The sequence below is a fragment of the Raphanus sativus genome, chromosome 9, assembly GCF_000801105.2.
Source record: "Raphanus sativus cultivar WK10039 chromosome 9, ASM80110v3, whole genome shotgun sequence".
NCBI classification, from domain to species: Eukaryota; Viridiplantae; Streptophyta; class Magnoliopsida; order Brassicales; family Brassicaceae; genus Raphanus; species Raphanus sativus.
In genome coordinates, this window is record NC_079519.1 from 7,003,432 (window position 1) to 7,021,724 (window position 18,293).

The 18,293-nt window shown below is 34.9% G+C and overlaps 3 protein-coding genes and 1 long non-coding RNA gene across 7 annotated transcripts; 2 read left to right on the plus strand and 2 right to left on the minus strand.

The window, feature by feature from the left end:
• Positions 1-4: 4 nt before the first annotated feature.
• LOC108827465 (putative clathrin assembly protein At5g57200) lies at positions 5-3,710 on the minus strand. Its single transcript, XM_018600869.2, has 15 exons — positions 3,363-3,710; positions 3,195-3,264; positions 3,016-3,113; positions 2,788-2,926; positions 2,570-2,697; positions 2,401-2,490; positions 2,205-2,321; positions 2,037-2,102; positions 1,847-1,927; positions 1,692-1,769; positions 1,414-1,602; positions 1,254-1,329; positions 1,047-1,180; positions 392-816; positions 5-140 (listed from the first exon to the last, which is right to left on the minus strand). The coding sequence occupies exons 1-14, from the start codon at positions 3,450-3,452 to the stop codon at positions 397-399; spliced, it is 1,776 nt and encodes a 591-aa protein (XP_018456371.1). The 5' UTR covers positions 3,453-3,710; the 3' UTR covers positions 5-140; positions 392-396.
• A 4,178-nt stretch (positions 3,711-7,888) lies between these two features.
• Positions 7,889-9,753, plus strand: LOC108826318 (uncharacterized). The gene is made up of 3 exons (XR_001945425.2): positions 7,889-8,234; positions 8,303-8,369; positions 9,055-9,753. It is a non-coding gene; the product is annotated as an uncharacterized LOC108826318 (long non-coding RNA).
• Positions 9,754-10,634: 881 nt separating this feature from the next.
• LOC108828376 (phosphatidylserine decarboxylase proenzyme 2) lies at positions 10,635-14,782 on the plus strand. Its single transcript, XM_018602043.2, has 20 exons — positions 10,635-10,958; positions 11,050-11,129; positions 11,208-11,232; positions 11,303-11,362; positions 11,457-11,525; positions 11,613-11,702; positions 11,771-11,905; positions 12,015-12,106; positions 12,190-12,345; positions 12,450-12,534; positions 12,610-12,721; positions 12,888-12,988; positions 13,064-13,111; positions 13,240-13,386; positions 13,534-13,629; positions 13,723-13,797; positions 13,894-13,986; positions 14,185-14,271; positions 14,355-14,405; positions 14,499-14,782. The coding sequence occupies exons 1-20, from the start codon at positions 10,767-10,769 to the stop codon at positions 14,613-14,615; spliced, it is 1,911 nt and encodes a 636-aa protein (XP_018457545.1). The 5' UTR covers positions 10,635-10,766; the 3' UTR covers positions 14,616-14,782.
• On the minus strand, positions 14,765-17,995 carry LOC108828377 (protein CHLOROPLAST IMPORT APPARATUS 2). 4 transcript variants are annotated; one of them, XR_001945796.2, is made up of 3 exons: positions 16,360-17,995; positions 15,444-15,620; positions 14,765-15,052 (listed from the first exon to the last, which is right to left on the minus strand). XR_001945796.2 is itself a non-coding variant. In XM_018602046.2 (3 exons), the coding sequence occupies exons 1-2, from the start codon at positions 17,368-17,370 to the stop codon at positions 15,498-15,500; spliced, it is 1,134 nt and encodes a 377-aa protein (XP_018457548.1). In that variant the 5' UTR covers positions 17,371-17,995; the 3' UTR covers positions 14,765-15,052; positions 15,473-15,497. The 4 variants fall into 4 exon arrangements, 3 of the variants coding, with proteins under 3 accessions (XP_018457548.1, XP_018457546.1, XP_018457547.1); XM_018602046.2 differs by having other exon boundaries at positions 15,473-15,620; XM_018602044.2 differs by having other exon boundaries at positions 15,473-15,625.
• Between the last annotated feature and the right edge of the window lie 298 nt (positions 17,996-18,293).

Below are 18,293 nucleotides of genomic sequence, written 5' to 3' on the forward strand. Positions count from 1 at the left end.
ATATTCTCTGCATCACAAGAGCTACATAGGCTTGCCATCGGTCTTCTTCAATCACATTTTTTGCTATCAAGAAAGCTCCAAGGTTTTCTTTTCTTGATTGATGTTCAATCTCCAGTTAGAGTCATTTAGTTTTTGATTTTCTACAGAAATAAATAAATTCAATTGTCTTGTGTGGGTTCTATTTTCTGAACATTTTTAAAAAAAAACATGAATAGCGTTGAAATACAAATATTAAGCTGAAATAAATATTAAAATTAAGGGAGAAAGAGAAGAAAGTCCCGACAATATAGAACGTCTTGTACTATAAAATAGTTAAAGAATAATAATAAGCTGAATTAAATCGAAGTTAGAAAAAAAAACAAAAGACAAAGAGAGAAGTTATTGAGATGACCTTTCCTAAAGGAGCATATGGTTATTGTGCTGCTGCTGAGTAGAAGATGAAGGAGGAGCTGGTAAAGCAAGAAAAGTATCACCAAAAGGGTTAGCAGAAGAAGACGAAGGATTTGGTGAGAAGTGCTGATATTGTTGCTGATAAGGTGAGTAGTTGTTGTTGTTATATGGATTCTGATTATTATTATTCATCATCATCATTTGCTGTTGTTGCATTGCCATTTGAACATTGGTTGGTGGAGCCATGTTACTAGACATTGCAAAAGGATCATGTTGCATCCCAAACGGGTTCGCAGTTGATGAGTGTGGTTCTCCGTGTGTAGCCGTGGCTCCAAATCCGTAACCAGCATTGGTTAGTTGGATCTGTCTTCTCGCTGTGTCGTCTTCGTAAAGACTGTCTAGTAGAAGATTGTCAAATCCTCCTCCCTATAAATAGTGACACCAAGTGAGTTAGAAATAGAAAGTATCTTTAGTTCAGAGCCGGTTCTAGGCACAACCGAATAAAACATTTGTATTAGTCCCCACACTTTAGTGAGCTAATATATGTGGATCAAATGTCTGAGTTGAACTTTTTTTTTAATTAAGATTTAAAGTAAAAATGTTTATAGCCCCCTAAATCTCACATCCGAAAACGAATGTTTGAATGAGAGACTTACGAGTTTTGTTGCTATTGTGGGACGAGTATTGTTGTTATTGTTGTTGTTTTGTGGTGTGACTAATGCAAGCTCCCAACCACTTCCTCCAGCTTCTATCAAGCTAAGACTATTAGATGGGCCTGAAGTTTCATGTCCTGCAGAGACAATGTATTATCAGTTTCTGATCTTTTTCCTAGAATAGTAATATGTTGTTTTTCTTGTCTCTACCTGGTGGATAAATGGCAAGAGCCAATGCGTTTTTCTCTTCAATCTCTGCGGCTTGTGGGTTTATTTCATTAAGACCCTGCACCAATGCAAAGAAAATGCTCACTGAGTTTTGAGGTTTGGTTCTACAAATGGTGCAGTGATGTGTTAAAAGAAGACTCACTAGTAAGTCATCAGTGTCTATCAATGGTGAAGGTTTAACTTCTTCCTCTACTTTCTCCTCTTCAGGTTCTTCTTCCTCTTCTTCGACAAGAGGCTGATCAGTTTCTGGGTTTTGGTTTTCGTCTTCCGCAGGTTCTTCTGGCTGTTCTTCTTCTTGTGGTTCTGGTTCCTCCTCTTTTTCCTCATACTCCTGTTAATAGAGGAAGAACCAAATGTCAAACTATATGGAGATTGTTCAAATGAATTGAGAATTTGATGAGATGAAATTCATGCTTTTACCAGTTTTTTCTGTACAGAACCACTCTGAGGCGCTTCTTTGATGTACTCTTCCATTGTTGCAAGAAACGATGGAGGAGGCTGAAACAAGTTTTCAGATAAGTGATCAATGAAAACACACATCAGTTTTACGTGTATACAAAAAGCTAAGAACCAACCTGTCTTAATGTAGGGAACTGAAAGTTCCTAGCGAGCTCTAGCCCTTTGCAGTAATCATAAAACTCAGCCAAATTCTCAGCCTAACAAAAAAAAACCAACCATCAAGAAGCAAAGCTTAACGTCTCTGAAAAAAATCTTTAATACATCTCAAAACGTAGGAACATGACTGATTAAGCGTTGTTGCTTCACCTGTTGACCAGCCCGTTTGTATATGTTTAGCGCTTTAACTGCATCATGTCTTGTCATCTCAAAGAACTAAAGTGACACAGAGAGATAACATACAATCTTTGAGGTAAAATGCAAAGAGGGAATCAAAAAGTAAGAAATGAAACTTCTTCTTAGAAACAAAAAACAAACCATGTCAACAAGGTTAATGATTCCATCATTGATAGCACAGTAGATTTTGAAGCTTTCTTTAAGCACCAATGCAAGAGCATACTGGATTAGATAGTTGCTATAAGCTGCTCCCTCAGGCTGCAAAACTGAAAACAAATAAGGAAAGAAAATCTTCTCCAGTTGCATGTAAAAAAATGTAAAAACATGATGACTTTACTTGACATCCAATTAGCCGGTATAGAAGCTGTTGTAACGCAGGTAACTGTTCTAACAGATCTTCACCAGACAACATCCTTGTCCTATGCGTCTACAGACCAATTGAAAACACAAAGATTAATTTCCTTTATAATAAATGTTAGACTGATGATGAGAAGTCAGAGACAAACCTTGGAAGCTGCACCTGAACCTTTAGGCAAACGCTCTGCCTCTATGTCATACTTTAAAACACGATAGCATTCAAGCCGCTCTTCAAGAAAGAGCGCGTATGTTCTGACCCAAGCAGAGCAGTCCCAAGCTGCATTATAAAAACAATAATATGATTATACTAACAAGAAAAAAAATGCATATGCATATGCAGAAAAAGAAAGTGTTTGTATAAATTCACCAAGAGGACTTGTATCGTCTTTGAAGTTAGAAATCCTGAGAATATGTCTTCTGTGTGAGTAATTAAGAAGCTCTTCTCTAAACGTAGGATCACCTTCTCTTAATGTTCTGTGAATGACTATTAACACCTTCATTGCTACCTGTACGTACGTGTTTTGTGTCAAAACTAAACGATCTATATATCGAAGGTAAATGCGATAAGTAATTTAGAAGGAGAAAGAAAACTTACAACCCAAGTACGAGTTTTGGACAATCTCTTTGACAATGCATGAATGCAGTAAGCAACATCTGCTCTTGGTTGTATTGCAGATGTCGCGGAGAATATTTCTGCAGAAGTATAACAACGTACGTCGTTATAATTCTCCGACAATGTCATGGGATCTTGATAAAAGAGTAGAGGAAACTTACTACGAACGTGACGTTCTTTGGGAGGAGACTCTACATGGTTCGTTGCCTTGACGATCGCAATATCTAGATCCTGTACATATATAACACGATCGAAAATCAAGAAACATGCATCGATCAAATATATTCATAACATTGCCAAAAGAAATTGGTGGTGCATTCAAATCAGACCTTGAATTCGCTGTTGACCTTAGCGAGACCGACGGTGGTGGAATCCTTGAGCGCTCCATAGGCTTTTCGTAAGCTTGTGAACGTTCCCATCGAGCGAAGATAATTTGAGATCGAGAGAAGATGATTAGATATGTCTTCTTCTTTTCTTTATCTCTCTCTCTCTCTCTCTCTCTCTGTATGTAACAATAAACGGAAACACGATAACAGACTTTCTTCTTTGTCTCCCCTCAAAACGTGCGTAACAGAATACTAATGATCTGGATCATTTCCTTTTTTCTCACTAATCATTTATATATTAATAAATTATTCTTTTCTGTGAGTATTTATTTAGATAAATATCTTCTGGTTGTTAAAGGGTTATAAAAAATATATATTTTCTCGTTCTTAGTATTTTCTCACCAAATCAAATACTCTTATCCATTTCATATGTAATATATGTTTTATTTATACTTTGCAAACAACTTCGACAACAACTAAAGTCTAAATGTATCATTAATCATGATGCATGACTAAGAATTCATGAATTTTTTATGTTAAGAAATTTGAATTTTGAGTTCTAGAAAAAAACGATTTATTAATTATTTTACACATTAATAAAAATAGTTTTAATTATTTTTTTGAGAAAGAAAAATATTTAAAATTTAGAATGGTATAAAGGTCAGACTTTCTAGATTTCACAAGATGGTTAATATGGTGGTGCAAAAAAGTAGAATTATTATATCTAAATATTTATAAGTAAAATTGTAGAATCCAGATCTTCTTAATGATATATACCCGTCCAGCCAACAAACTCGCGCGCGAACCATCCAAAATATATTAAAATAACACAAATGATAGAGTAGTGGTGTGTCTGTTAATTATTTTTTTCTTCCTGCAAGTCCCCTTGTAATAAGAGTTTTCTTGCAATAATAGATTAACAAATTAATTTCTCTGTGGATCTTCTTACTGAAATGTTCCAGAATCCAGATCATTAGAAAATCAATTACCCTGCATTATTTGAGACTGGAAGGGGACATCGATATGATAATCTCGGCGGTCTATGGTTAGATGTGTTTACGTAGGAATTCAAAATAAACTAATTCATTTAACTCAGTTTAGTTTATGGTGAGTTTGAGTCATTAATAAGTAATCTCAGCTCAGCTCATTTATTATATAAATTTTAATGTGCAAACTCGAATTAAGATCTTCTACATCATGGGGTAAATGAGTTAACTTACTATTAAATATAAAAAAAATTACAAAAATAAAATATAGAATAACTTTTAATAATATAATTTAAAATTTAAAGATCCAAAATGCTAATATTAAATACTGAATAAAACATTCGGTTAAAAATTTTATTAATCTAAATTGTTTATTTTGGTTTGATTTTAAACCGACTTAACTGAAAAACCAAACTGTTTATTTAATTAAATTAACTAAACATATTAATAATATGAAATTTTAAGATATTTAACCATTTAACCTAAACAATTAAACATAATTTTATACATTTTACTTCTAAACGAAAAGGAAAAAAAACACAGTTAAAAATAAGATAAAATAAAATAAAATAATATGAATCTTATATATCATCAAAACCGAAAAACCCACCTATGATATTTATATTAAATTTGAAGATAACAATATAAAATTATTGAATTTATCTTTACATTTTATTTGTGATGTTTGATATTACATTTAAATATAAAGAAATTTTAGATTTAGTGTCAAATAATAATTTATTTTGTTTTTAGTATAAAAAAAATTATATTTTTCGTAACCAAAGTAGGACAAAACTAAAATTTAATTTGATTGCACTGAACAAATATAAACAAAACTGAAGTAAATCGAACTGAATACAAACAAACCAAACTTTAAAAGAATCAAATTAAACCAAACTAATTTCGATTGATTTCAATTATAATTTTTTTAGACCCAAACAACTAAACTGAACTTAACCCAAATAGAATTCGAATTTAAACCAAAATTTCCACCTCTGATACTTATTGTTACAGAGTGGACTGGTTACTACACTAATTGATCCGAATTTGGAATGCATTCCAATTAATGTCAGAGATAGTCATAGTATTGGTTACGTACTGGACTATTATCTAAAACTGCATGTGCCGAAATCTAAATCCGTATTAACTAAGTAACATCAACTTTATTCTCAACATGAATCAAACTCAGAACAAATGAGTTTAAACCATGCGTCAAGTTTTTTACCACTAAATTACTATTTGGTTTTTGATTCTGGATCACGAAAAACACATGCATATACATATTGTTTCGGATCAACTACAGCAAGTACTGGTATGATCGCACCCTTTTAAAAAAAAATAAAGGGTGCAAGTAACAACCACATCAAGTATTTTAACATTTGCACACAAAAAAATCCACAGCAAGTAACAATGTGTCATGAAAAACACACGCATATTGTTCCGAATCAACCATAGCAAGTAACAATGTTCTCTGCTTTTGTAACCATATATTGCCTTTACTAGAAACACATAAAGCATGTGCTTGAGAATATTTTTGACAAAAACACCAATATATCTATTGATATTTATTTTTGTTTCATCTTACTCCATTATTTAGTTTTAGTGCTATCTATCTACTTTTATACTAGTATTTTTTAACGTACCCTCGTGTCTTCTACTATTTGATAGAATCAATCAACAACGGACAGCTTTGACCACGATTGAATCGGATTCAAGAGCCTACCTAATCACACGCTTCACAACGACAGAGACACCAAGACTTTCTTTTTTTTTTTAATGAAAACGCCAAGACTATTTACTTATTTAGACAAAGTCAAACTAACATTTTTCAAACCTTTTTCTTCAATTCAAGCTTTTATAAATTACTAGGGGTATGCCGGCGCGTAGCGCCGGGTTCCTACTTTGGATTCTATATCAAACTCAAAATGCTTTGTTTTATTGTACTTGTAATTCATGTGAGTTGGATGGTTCATAGTTTTTGTATTTAATTTTGTATAGTAGTGTCAGTAAGAAAGTATAGATTTGCAAAGTATTGTAGATTTATTGTTCGGTCGTAAGTTTTTAACTACACAACACCTGATCGTAGAATTTATAATGATTTGACAATTGTATGTTTATTGGAAATACTATTACATTCACCGTAAATAAGTTGTTGGGTTATATTGTCTAGGAGTATCTGGTTTAGGTAACGAAGACATTCTTATTATTTATCGTAAGTTTATGTCGGGAGTATGGTCTATGATTGACTGATCGATTTGCCTTCCAGGAATCTTCTATGAACTCATTTTATATAATTAATGTTTGTGGTTTGTATTTTTTGTTGTTAATTATTTCATACAGTTATCTAAATTGATGAGTTTGTATATGTTATATGAAATTGAGGCAAACGAAGGCTAATGAAAATTTCGGTCGATTGTTTTGTTAGGAGAAGCGTCTTGGAAGACAAATTTATCGGGTTTATTTCTATCAAGCGAAGCATCCTTGTCTTTTAAGATAAAATTTGTAACACTATACGAATTATATACTTCTTCTTGTTGTTCCTTTTCTATATATTTTTTTTTAGTTTGGTTTATTTAAAAAAACGAAAAGCGTATGTATGAAGTCGGATTTGTATTGTGGGGTTTTTATTGATATTTGATTTTTTTCGTTATGATAAATTTAGATGGGCTTAGTTTTTAAAAGATAAAGTCCCAAAGTTTGTTATAAGAATTTTTATTAATAGAGTCTAAACCATCGATCATTATATATATGGACATTATTTATAATCTATTTATATTGTGGATACTGTTTTTAATTCAATTTTTTTTCTTCGTCTGGGTTTAAATAAATTATTTTTAGTTGATATTTTGTTTGTTATATATGTGTATCATGTACATAGTTGTATTTCTATAGTTGTACGTTTTTATATGTGATTTTTTATATATTTCTTTGTCATGTTTGTATGAGGCATATCGTTAAACATTTGCTACCTATTACACGCTTTGATTCCAAATTTCTCCTTACGGAAGTCGTGAAAATTCAAGAAATTTTTATGGTTAACAAACATGTAAAATTTAAATTTTAATCTTAAAACATATTAAAATGCAAATTATATGTCAAAAATATAAATTATATATAATTTCTAAAAATATCTTAAAAATTATTTATAAACTGAATGACTAAAATTCAAATTATCCAAATCACTAAATTTTTAAATTCAAAACTTAAAATATCTGATATTTAATCCGAAAATTCGGGTTATCTTACTTTTTTATCTATATTATCTAAGATTACCCAAAAAGTTGGAATTAAAGTGGACCTAACTGAAGCAGTTGTCAATTTTTTGTCGTATATTATGCAGTTTTCCATTTTTCTACCCAAATCGAAATAATGAAATAAAAAATGAACTTAGTTTTGTAAATGATCAAATCAATTTTTTGTCGTATATTATGCAGTTTTCCATTTTTCTACCCAAATCGAAATAATTAAATAAAAAATGAACTTAGTTTTGTAAATGATCAAATGTTTCTCAAATAATGAAAAGCAAAGAACCAAAATAATGTAAGTTTAACGCGAAACCTAACTCAAGCCGTTGTTGGCTTGTACCACTTCCATCTTTCTTTTCTTTTCATTTTTTCCCTAAATTTCCACCACTTTCATCTTCCTTCTCACTCTCCTCGTTTCGCACACCTCACAGATCATCTTTTCCATCTCAGTCGCTATCTTCTCTTCACCAACCTCAGATTGTCCTCTCTCTCTCCTCTCCCATTTAACCACAGATCCAGACTTATGCCGCCCCGCTTCTTGATTTGAACTTTCCGCTCTTCCTCTCTGGCACTGGAATGGGTTGCTTTACGCCGTGCTCTTCATTCTCAAGCAGCTATGGGTGTCAGAGTTCCCCGTTATTAAGGTTCGTTTTCCTGTGATTCTTGATTTGTTGTTATCTTTGCTGATTCTTACTTGTTTTGATCCACACAGCGTCCACCAGTCTTCAGCTTCAAGATTGCTCTCCCCTTGACGTGAACACAACCTCTGAAGCTATCAGGTGCGCTTTATGTTCTGTAAATGATAATACTGTTGTTTCTGCTAGACTGGTCGGGTGGGCTTGTGTCAGTATCGAGGTTCTTGGGTTAGCAGGTCATTTCTTATGCTGGTTGTTTGATTATCTCTAGGGAAGTGACTCACCATATACATCAGGTTTGCTTGGTGATATAACCATTTAGATTGAATGTATATCCCTGTTACGTTTTAATGAACTTATTTATATGCAACATTTAGATTGCAGAAGACTTAAAGCTCACTATCACTAAGTGTTGCAAAACACAACTGAGAAGAATATGAAAACCAGCTGCTGAGTTAGCTGTTTGAAATAAGTTTTTTCTTTATTATTTAAGTCTTCATGTCAAATACACTTGCTGTCTTGATCTGATTAGCTCTATTGTCAGACTCACTCTGTTGTTTAGCCCTGAGACTCGGTTTTATTCTTCTCTGTTTGGAACTGATGTAAGCAATCTGGTGAAGGAATTTGATCAAATTCGACTCACCTTTTAGCCTTTAGTGAAAAGAAACTTTACTTCTTGGGTCCATATGATGAACTGTGCAAAGATGGTCGTTTTGGACTCCTATGTTTTTTTCTTTTTAATGATTGTGTCCTCTGGTTAAAGGTCTGAGCTTTTTGTTCATGTATGTGAATGAATCTGCAAGGTTCCTACTTTCATTTCGTTTTGCAGTATTAACTCCAGTTTGTCCGTAGAAGACTGGAAATAGCATGTAAAGTTGTCGAGCTGTTCACATACCGCCTGAGCACAACGCAAGCAACGTAATGGAGAAACTCCAATACTTGTGTAGGTGGAAGCTCAAGCAATGACGTGAAACCCCTGGCGTTCTTGAGAGTTAGCTTCGTTGGTTGCCGAAACTCGTTGCTGCCGCGGAGATGAAGTGATTCAAACCCTGTTGCTTCCTGGAACGGCCCAACACCATCGTATCTAGCTCTGAGTGCTCCAGTCAGATCCATAAAAGGTAAAAATTCAGTCAATTCTGAACAACACCAAGAACTCAAAATCTCAGAGAAACACTTGAAGGGGGGCGAGAAAGAGAGAGAGAGACTTGCGGTGATAAAGATCTGCCTTTTGTCATTAAGTGAGCATAAACGACGCGAGCAACTACAGAGCGTGAAACTCACACAGACGAATGGTGTTTCGACACGTGTCTCCATTTGCCCCTCTCATCTAAAGTGTCGTGGATGGCTTGAGAGGGCAGATATGTTAACTTTATTGTATTAGATAACAACGCATATTTATGAGAGACCTTTTGTTTTCGTCTCATTAGCACGACAATTAAAAAACATCTACTCGAACTAATCAAAATAGTGGGAAAGTTTTTCGCAGAGGTCATTTATGTTGACTGCTTTTTCTTTCACTGAATAATACTTCTCCATTGAATAAACCAGTTACAGTCTTACAGAGCATAAAAGCTCGATTACCAAATCACTATTGGTATCCCTTAAATCATCTCTTAAGGGGAAAAGGGTCCACAAATCACTAGGACCAAGAGGAATAAAAGGGGAAAAACCCCTAAATAAGGGATGACCCTTGTATTATTCTGACCAAAAAAAAAAAGAAAAAAAAAACAAAGTTAAGGGATTTGCACTTAGGTATGACCAATAATGATGTTCTAACAAGCTATCATAAGCATTAAGCTCAATCAAGGGCATCAACAAAAGATACTGTTCCAACTGCTACGTTGCTAACCTAACAACACTAGTGTAAATGTAATTGTCGTAATTTTATTACTTCTAAGAGACCATCTGAAATACTTCATTAACCTCTCGGTATATGATTTTAAAATTATCAGCTAATTTGCCAGGAAATCGTGGTTAATTAATTTCTCACAAATTATATACTATATATGAATGTATTTTATGTATACGGAGCATCCAACATAATTCATTGTTGCTTTTTGTATGTGCTAGATATTTTATTTTTTAAGTGAACTTTTGAAAGTCGATACATGAATTATGTGTCAACATATAATACATTAATTGATGAAGACAATATAGTTTTATTCAAACCGGTATCAGACACACTATGTGATAGGGGGAAAATAAAAATGATTGCACTAGTAGTATATATTTAAATGGCAAAAAAGAAAAAAAATTAGAATCAAAAGTGATTCCGATAACAAAAAAACATTATTAAATATAAAACAGGTATTCGAATTTGTTTACATATATGCTCATAAATATAAAATATTGAAAAAAAGAGCTATATTCCGTAGAAGGTGGGAGAAAAAACATTCCCTAGCAATAAGCAAAGGGCCCATGACAGGACAGGACCAGTTTGTATGCATATAGAGGTTACTAGGGACGCCACGTTTCGGTCAAACGTAGAAGAATTCGTAGGAGAATTGAGAGAGGAAGACGAAGAGATCGACAAGAGGAGCAATGGGAAACGGAAACTCGAGGGAGGGGAAGGAATCACGACGGTCAAGGCTAAAGCAGAAGCTACAGAGGTTTCGCACTCACCGTCTTCATTTACGTACTCGTTTCTCCTCCCGTAACGCTGCCCTTGTTGTGAATCAGAGAGCTGTCACCGTCGACGATTTCTCCGGCATTGCCCTTCTCACTCTCATAGGCGTATATATGCTTCGTTCCCTCTTGGTTTTTTTTTCTTGACGTGAGGTTTCGTTACTGACTCTGTTTCTTTCTGGCTTATTATCTTTTTTAGGCGGACATGAAGTTTAAGGACAAGTGGCTCGCTTGTGTTTCGTTCGGGGAACAGACATTCAGAACAGAGATCTCAGACACGTAAGTCTTGTCTGAATTTCTTTTTTTAAGAAAATTCTTATAGTTTGATCATAACATTTTTTTTTGTTTCTGTTGCAGTACGGAGAAGCCAATCTGGAACTCAGTAAGTAGATCCACACCATGTCTGAATCTAAGATTCTTTTGAATACTTGTGCTAATCTCTCTGTATATAGGAAAAGAAGCTTCTCTTGGAGAAAAATGGACCAAGTCTCGCTAGGGTCTCTGTATTCGAGGTTTCTTTTATCATTCATCAAGATTCTGAGCTCAGCCATGATATTGCGTCTTTTTTTTTTAATTTATTAAAAGGATAATAATTTCTTGGTGCAGACAAATAGGCTGTCGAGGAACAAAATAGTCGGTTATTGCGAGCTTGATATATTCGATTTTGTGGTCCAGGTAACTTTTTGTCTTTGTATATGATTTGATTATAAGTAGATTCTTTTCTCCCTCTGCTTAATTATCTGGTGTGTGACACTGACACAGGAACCTGAGTCAGCTTGTAAGTCATTTGACTTGTTAGATCCTGCTTCATCCAATGTTGTTGGCACCGTTTTCCTTTCGTGCGCTATTGAGGTAGAGACTGTATTAAAAGGAATATTTTATTTTGTGTGATGGTGTCTGACATTTTGTTCAATTTGAAGGATCCTGTTGAAACCGAGAAGCGGTTTGCAAAGCGTATCTTGTCAGTAGTGGACTACAATGAAGATGGACAACTCTCCTTCTCAGAGTTCTCTGATCTAATACGTGCCTTCGGAAACTTAGTGGCTGCTAACAAGGTTCCTTGGCTTCTACCATCTTTGTCATCATTACTCTCATTTAGCTTTTTAAAGCCTCAAGTATAAGAAAAGACGGACTTGATATTTTCGTTGATGACATAACTACCAGAAAGAGGAGCTGTTCAGAGCTGCCGACCTGAACGGTGATGGTGTTGTGAGCATTGATGAGTTAGCTGCGCTTCTTGCTCTGCAACAAGAGAAGTAATGACCTTAAAGATTCACTTCATTTTCACAAAATATTATTTATACCTCCTTTGAATGTATTTTGATATTTCCCAACCCAGGGAGCCAATTATAAATAGTTGTCCCGTGTGTGGTGAATCTCTTCAACCCACTGACAAGCTCAATGCGATGATACATATGACGCTATGTTTTGACGAAGGAACGGGTAATCAAGTGATGACTGGTGGGTTTTTGACTGATAGACAAGCTTCTTATGGGTGAGAGAGAGAAGTCTTATCTTTCTTATAAGCTTTGATAATCAGGCAGACGTTAACAGCTTTCTCTTTGCCAACACCATGTGTTTTTCTACATTTTGTTTCAGATGGATGTTCAAACTAAGTGAATGGACACACTTATCTACTTATGACGTTGGTTTGAATACTGGTTCAAGTGCTTCTCATATTGTGGTATGCTATTTCTTTCTGCTCTCTTTTGTTCTTTTTTCTCAAATATCAGCTTATATAATTGTTTCTTACTTTTAGGTGATTGACAGGAAGACTAAGAGACTTGTTGAAGAGTTGATCGACTCAAAGATTGTTCTGTCCATGAGAGCTATTTACCAGTCCAAAATCGGGCTTAGACTTATGGATCAAGGTACACTAATTACCATTTTCATTTACTTCTCTAACACAACATATGTGATTAGCTATTGTATTGTCACTTTACAGTTTCATTTGTTCCTAGAAGCTTCACGTTCTCTTCATGAAGCCATTCTAACAACGTAGACTTGCATGGTTTGATTTATATCTTCTTGATCCAGGGGCAAAGGAGATACTGCAAAAACTTTCTGAGAAGCAGGGGAAGAAAATGAACTCAGTTGAATCCGCTCAAAAAATTCCCAGCTTTCTCGAGTTCTTTAAGGTATGAAAAAAAAGTTAATACTGTCTATTAAGATATAATGTGTTTGGTTTGAAAATGAGGTTTTGTCTATTGCAGGATCAAATAAACATGGCTGAAGTCAAGTATCCTCTACAACACTTCAAGGTAGGATCTGATTTATAGTCTCAATGTGTCTAATTCGAAATGTGTATAGTTCTTAGACTCATAAAATGAGTTTCACATAAAAGTCATGTTAGCAAGTGACTAAGTTTTTTTTTCGTTTTTACTTGTAGACGTTCAATGAGTTTTTCATAAGGGAGTTGAAACCTGGTGCAAGACCAATTGCTCACATGAATCGTGATGATGTTGCTGTATGTGCTGCTGATTGTCGATTAATGGCATTCCAGTCAGTTGAGGATAGCACCAGATTCTGGATCAAGGTAACAACTGTTTACATAGTAGCTTACTATATGATCATTATTATTAATTACTATGCAAGATTTAGAGAACTCTCAAAGCAAATCATGTTAAAACTGATACATTGCAACACATCCTAATTTTGTTTTGTACTGATTCTACATTCATAGGGCCGGAAGTTTTCGATTAGAGGTCTCCTTGGGAAGGATGTGAATCCAAATGCCTTTCTTGATGGATCTTTGGTGATATTCCGACTAGCACCACAGGTACACAACGAGAAGGGATACTACCTATTGGAATACCAGTTATAGGCTAACACACCACATAGTCACTTAAACATGTCTTAACAACTGTTACAGGATTATCATCGCTTTCATGTTCCTGTCTCTGGAGTCATTGAAAAGTTTGTTGATGTGTCTGGAAGCTTATATACGGTACTTAGTCAAGATCTCCTCAACTCTTTTTATGCTTAGCTATGATAATCACTTATGTTTTTTATATGTTTTTGCTGACTTACCATTCCTTATCAGGTTAATCCAATAGCAGTCAATAGCAAATACTGTAACGTATTCACGGAGAATAAACGAACCGTGGCAATTATATCAACGTCAGAGTTTGGAAAGGTTCTTTGCCTCTGTCTTAATATGCGGCTTTTGAAATAAGATGACTAGAAATTGCTAGTGAGTGAACATTTGGTAATGCTAGATTCTGAAGTTGTAACGAGTAGATGAATTCTAGAAAGCCATAGTTACAAACGAATAAGAGTAACAAATTTCATACAACATAACTTCAAGGTCAGCTAATAAAGTATATATTAACAGGTTGCTTTTGTTGCAATCGGTGCAACTATGGTTGGTAGCATCAGTTTTGTCAGAAAAGAAGGGGACCATCTGAAAAAAGGAGACGAAGTAAGCAGTTTCTACTTTCTACTTTTATCAATGGAACGACACTTCAAGAAATTATCTTCTAACACTTTATTTTTAACTTGCAGCTTGGTTATTTTTCGTTTGGTGGAAGCACCGTTATATGCGTCTTTGAAAAGGTTAGCATATAATAATCACAAAATCTTTAGGAACAGCCTTATAAATCTCATTTGATTTTGTCTTCAGTCTAATTCAACCTTCTTTTTTTGCAGAACTCCATCCGGCTCGATGAGGAACTCTTAGCTAACAGTGGTAGGTCATTAGAGACATTAGTTAGTGTTGGTATGCAACTAGGTGTCTCCACAAGGACATTTACTGGTTCTCCATGAACTAAGATCATTTGGTTTTATTTGATTTTTTCTGTTGTTTCATGCATAAGTAACTCTGTATATAACATCCCAAACAATATCTCCCGGCTATTAGTGATAGTTCTATTATACTATACAATCAAAGAGTTCAACACGTTTCTGTGCAAAAATAACAACAAAAAAAAACCTTTTATTCGCTTTGATCCCTCACTTTCTCTCATCTAACATCTCCTTATTGATCCTTATTTATGAAAGAAAAAAATTACATTATAAACGAAAGGGACCATGAATTAAGGAACAAAAATGAGGGTAACAAAATTTCAACTACAACAACCACAAAAGATAGTACAAAACTAAAAAGGAATGAAAAGGATAAAAGAAGTGAATCTTGGCTCTTTCTTTCATCGCTATCTTTGTCCACTTGGAGGGCTAGCATTGGGCCTTCTCACGAACCGTCCCTGTTCCCAATTCAATCACCAACCACACAGCAAAGTAAGGAAACATTAATATTAGGTTCTTGTCTTAATCAAGATCTAATGTAAATCCCTATCCCTTGACGGCTTGACACAATCTAAGCGTTACGTTATTGTTTAGTTTTTTTCCGCTAACTATGTATACAAATTAATCTTTCCACTTTTAGATGATAAGTATTCAATTCAGATCTGGTTCTGCTGGTTTGCTGGTTTTACAAGAAAAATTAGTAATTAAAAATATAAACTAAGTTTGAAACTGTCAAAAACTCATGTTAATCTCATAAACACGGTGTAAAATTGTTGTTAAAAAAAAAAAAAAAAACACGGTGTAAAATTATTAAATCAAATTATAATCATGAATGGTAAAAGAACCTACATGTTTTTACCACGGATTAAGGTGGATACCTTCATTCGAGGACGTTGATCTGCATTAACTTTGCGAACTTGGTATCGAATTTTCTTGGAGAAGAGCCGAGTTCGACGTTTCTCTTTGTACCTCAAAACACTTGCTTCTCGTACTCCATTGTCTCCGAACAAATCTATCTGAGCTAATCTGGCCTGCCCCAAATCCACATTAGTTCATTGGTTGCATCAATTAACAACTTTCATTTAAAGCTATTCAGGCTTAAAAAAGATGCAAACCTCACAAGCTAAGATATACCTATATCACTTTATATTTTTCCCCCGACGTTGTTCTAGTAAATTTCTTATGGCTAAGAAGAATTTATCGTTCATGTTTGTACTTTGTAGACTTTTATGCTAAAAGGAGTATACAGCTAAACGGATATACACGAAATAATTCTGTGAACCTCTTTCATTTATCTTATACGTCAATACTCACGTGCAAAGTCTAAAGTCCTCTTGAAAAAAATAAAAAGAAACTCTCTTTTTGCTAATGATAAAAAGTTTTTGTAAAAAAAAAAAACCATGTACGAAGGTCAAATATTAATTATCTATTAATTATTCTATTTATTTTAAAATTATAAGAAAATTAATAAATTCTTGTCAGAAACTTAATTAAATGTGTCCCAATTTTCATAGTCAAATCATATACTCTGACCGCTAATAAATTACTAACTCCTAATTATTTATTTAAAGCATAAAAACAAAAAAAATGGACACACTCCCTTCAAATTCAGGCAGCACTACAAACGTTTACGTGGCAGCATGCTACTAGGTCTAACAGAATTTCGAATTAAAATTACGATTGATTTAAAAAACTAATTAAATAAAAAATCAAATTTCAACGGCGAGAGGGTGGTAGTATTAGAGAAGAATTAACTGTTACATACATTGACGTCAGCTCCGGTAGTAGCTTCCGAACCCAGAACGTCGTCGGAGAAGGGCGACTCTTTCTCAGACCAAGCTTCCAAAACGCCGTCGTAGTCAAGCTTCAACATCAGCTCCCCTGATTTCTCCTCCCCCGCATCTTCTTTACTCGAATCCAATCTCTTCGCTTCCGCAACTTTCTTGTTTTTCTTCTTATTCTTGCTCTTCTCTCCGATCAACTTCTTACTTTCGATTATTTTCTCCTCATCGGATCGGATCCGCGGCGAGATCTGTTCGAAATCGACGGTGTGGAATCTGCACCAGCTCGCGTCGTTGTGTTCTCTGAGAGCGCTTCTCAGTCCAAGTCCCAAAGGGAATTTGAATCCTTTTCGGTTCATCTTCACCATCTGCTCTAACCGGCTGATCAGATGGCCACGATTCTCTCCGGAGTTGGTGGATTCGACGATTCCCATTATACTGTCGATCCCTACTTCAACCTCCTCATCAAGAATCGACTCCGCATCGAACTCGTCGGAAAATTCGAATTGGTTCACTTTCATCTCTCCTCCACCTCCGGAACTCACCTCCTTCAGCTCGGAGAAGTACTCCGATGATGATCTCGCTTGAATCGTCGGGAGAAACAGAAAGTCAGGCTCCTCGACTGATTCAAGAAGAAGCTCGGAGGCAGCGTCGTCGTTGTCGCTGAGGAGAGGGGACTTGGCGAACCCGTAGAATTGAGGATTGGAGTGAGTCTTCTTTGAGGAGGTTGATGGAGAGAAGAGGTTGGGGTAAGCGGATGAGAGAAGAGCGGCCGCTTCGTTGTAAGTCTGGTTTGGTCGTTTTCGGGGCGTTCTTGGCTTTCTCGTTGAGATTGCGAGCGGGGAGTTTGATGATTCGGAGATCGTTGATGATGGTGAAGTGGCTCTCGTTGTCGTTGAGCTTGACGGTGGTGGTGGTGGTGGTGATTTCATTTTTTCTAACTCGAAACTGTATGCGGCGGCTCCTCCGCCGCCGCTCGTTAAGCAAGCCGACATTTTTTTTTTGGTCGAGATGCCTTTTTCCCGAGAAAACCAGACAGCAAAGAGCAAACTCGAGAGATTTGAAGACAGTATGAAACTATACTTTATGTTTAGGTGGAGGACAGAGAGTGATGAAATAAAGGTTTCTCTTTTGTTTAGGAGGAAAATGAAAATAAATATTGTGTTTAATAATTTTAAAAACACCTAAACCCTCTGAAGAAGCCTTTTCTGTTGTATAAATACAAAATTCAAAAAAAAATTAAAAAGTATGTCAAAAACTTTAGGGAAAGAGGAAGATGAAATAAAAGCTTCTTTCAAATGTTCATCATCTAATAATGAAATAGCAGAGACCGGAAAAAGAAAAACCAATTGGAATCTGAGATTTTTATGGAAACCAAAGAAATTGGCCTATGAGTGAAGTTTTACATAAACAACACGGTTGGTTAGTGGAGAAGGAGAGAGAGATTGGACGGAGAAACAAGAGTCACGAGATATATAAGAAGCCAAGTTTAGGGTTTTAGATGAAGGGTTAATAAAAAACTCTAAGGGCTTTGTAAATAAAAGTTGTGAAGATTAATTTCACTGAGATGTGGCTAGAGAGAGCGACTGAGAGTGGTGGAATAAGAAGAAGACGAGAGAGTGAATGGAGCATATGGTGAAGAAGGACAAGATTAAGATAGCTCGCAATCGGCAGTTCTGGACTGTATGGGGTGGGGGTCTACTGCTGGATTTTTTTCACTTTTGTATTAATTTATATGGTTTTACATAATTATACGATATTTCTTTTATGGACATGTATCCATTCAGAATAAGAATTTGTATTAATTTAGGGAAACTTTTAAAAGTTTCAGAAGGAAGTTTTTAATGAAAATGGTTATCTTATCTTAGTATGAATGTATTTGGGTCTCAATGTATTTTGATAAACACTCAATAAATAT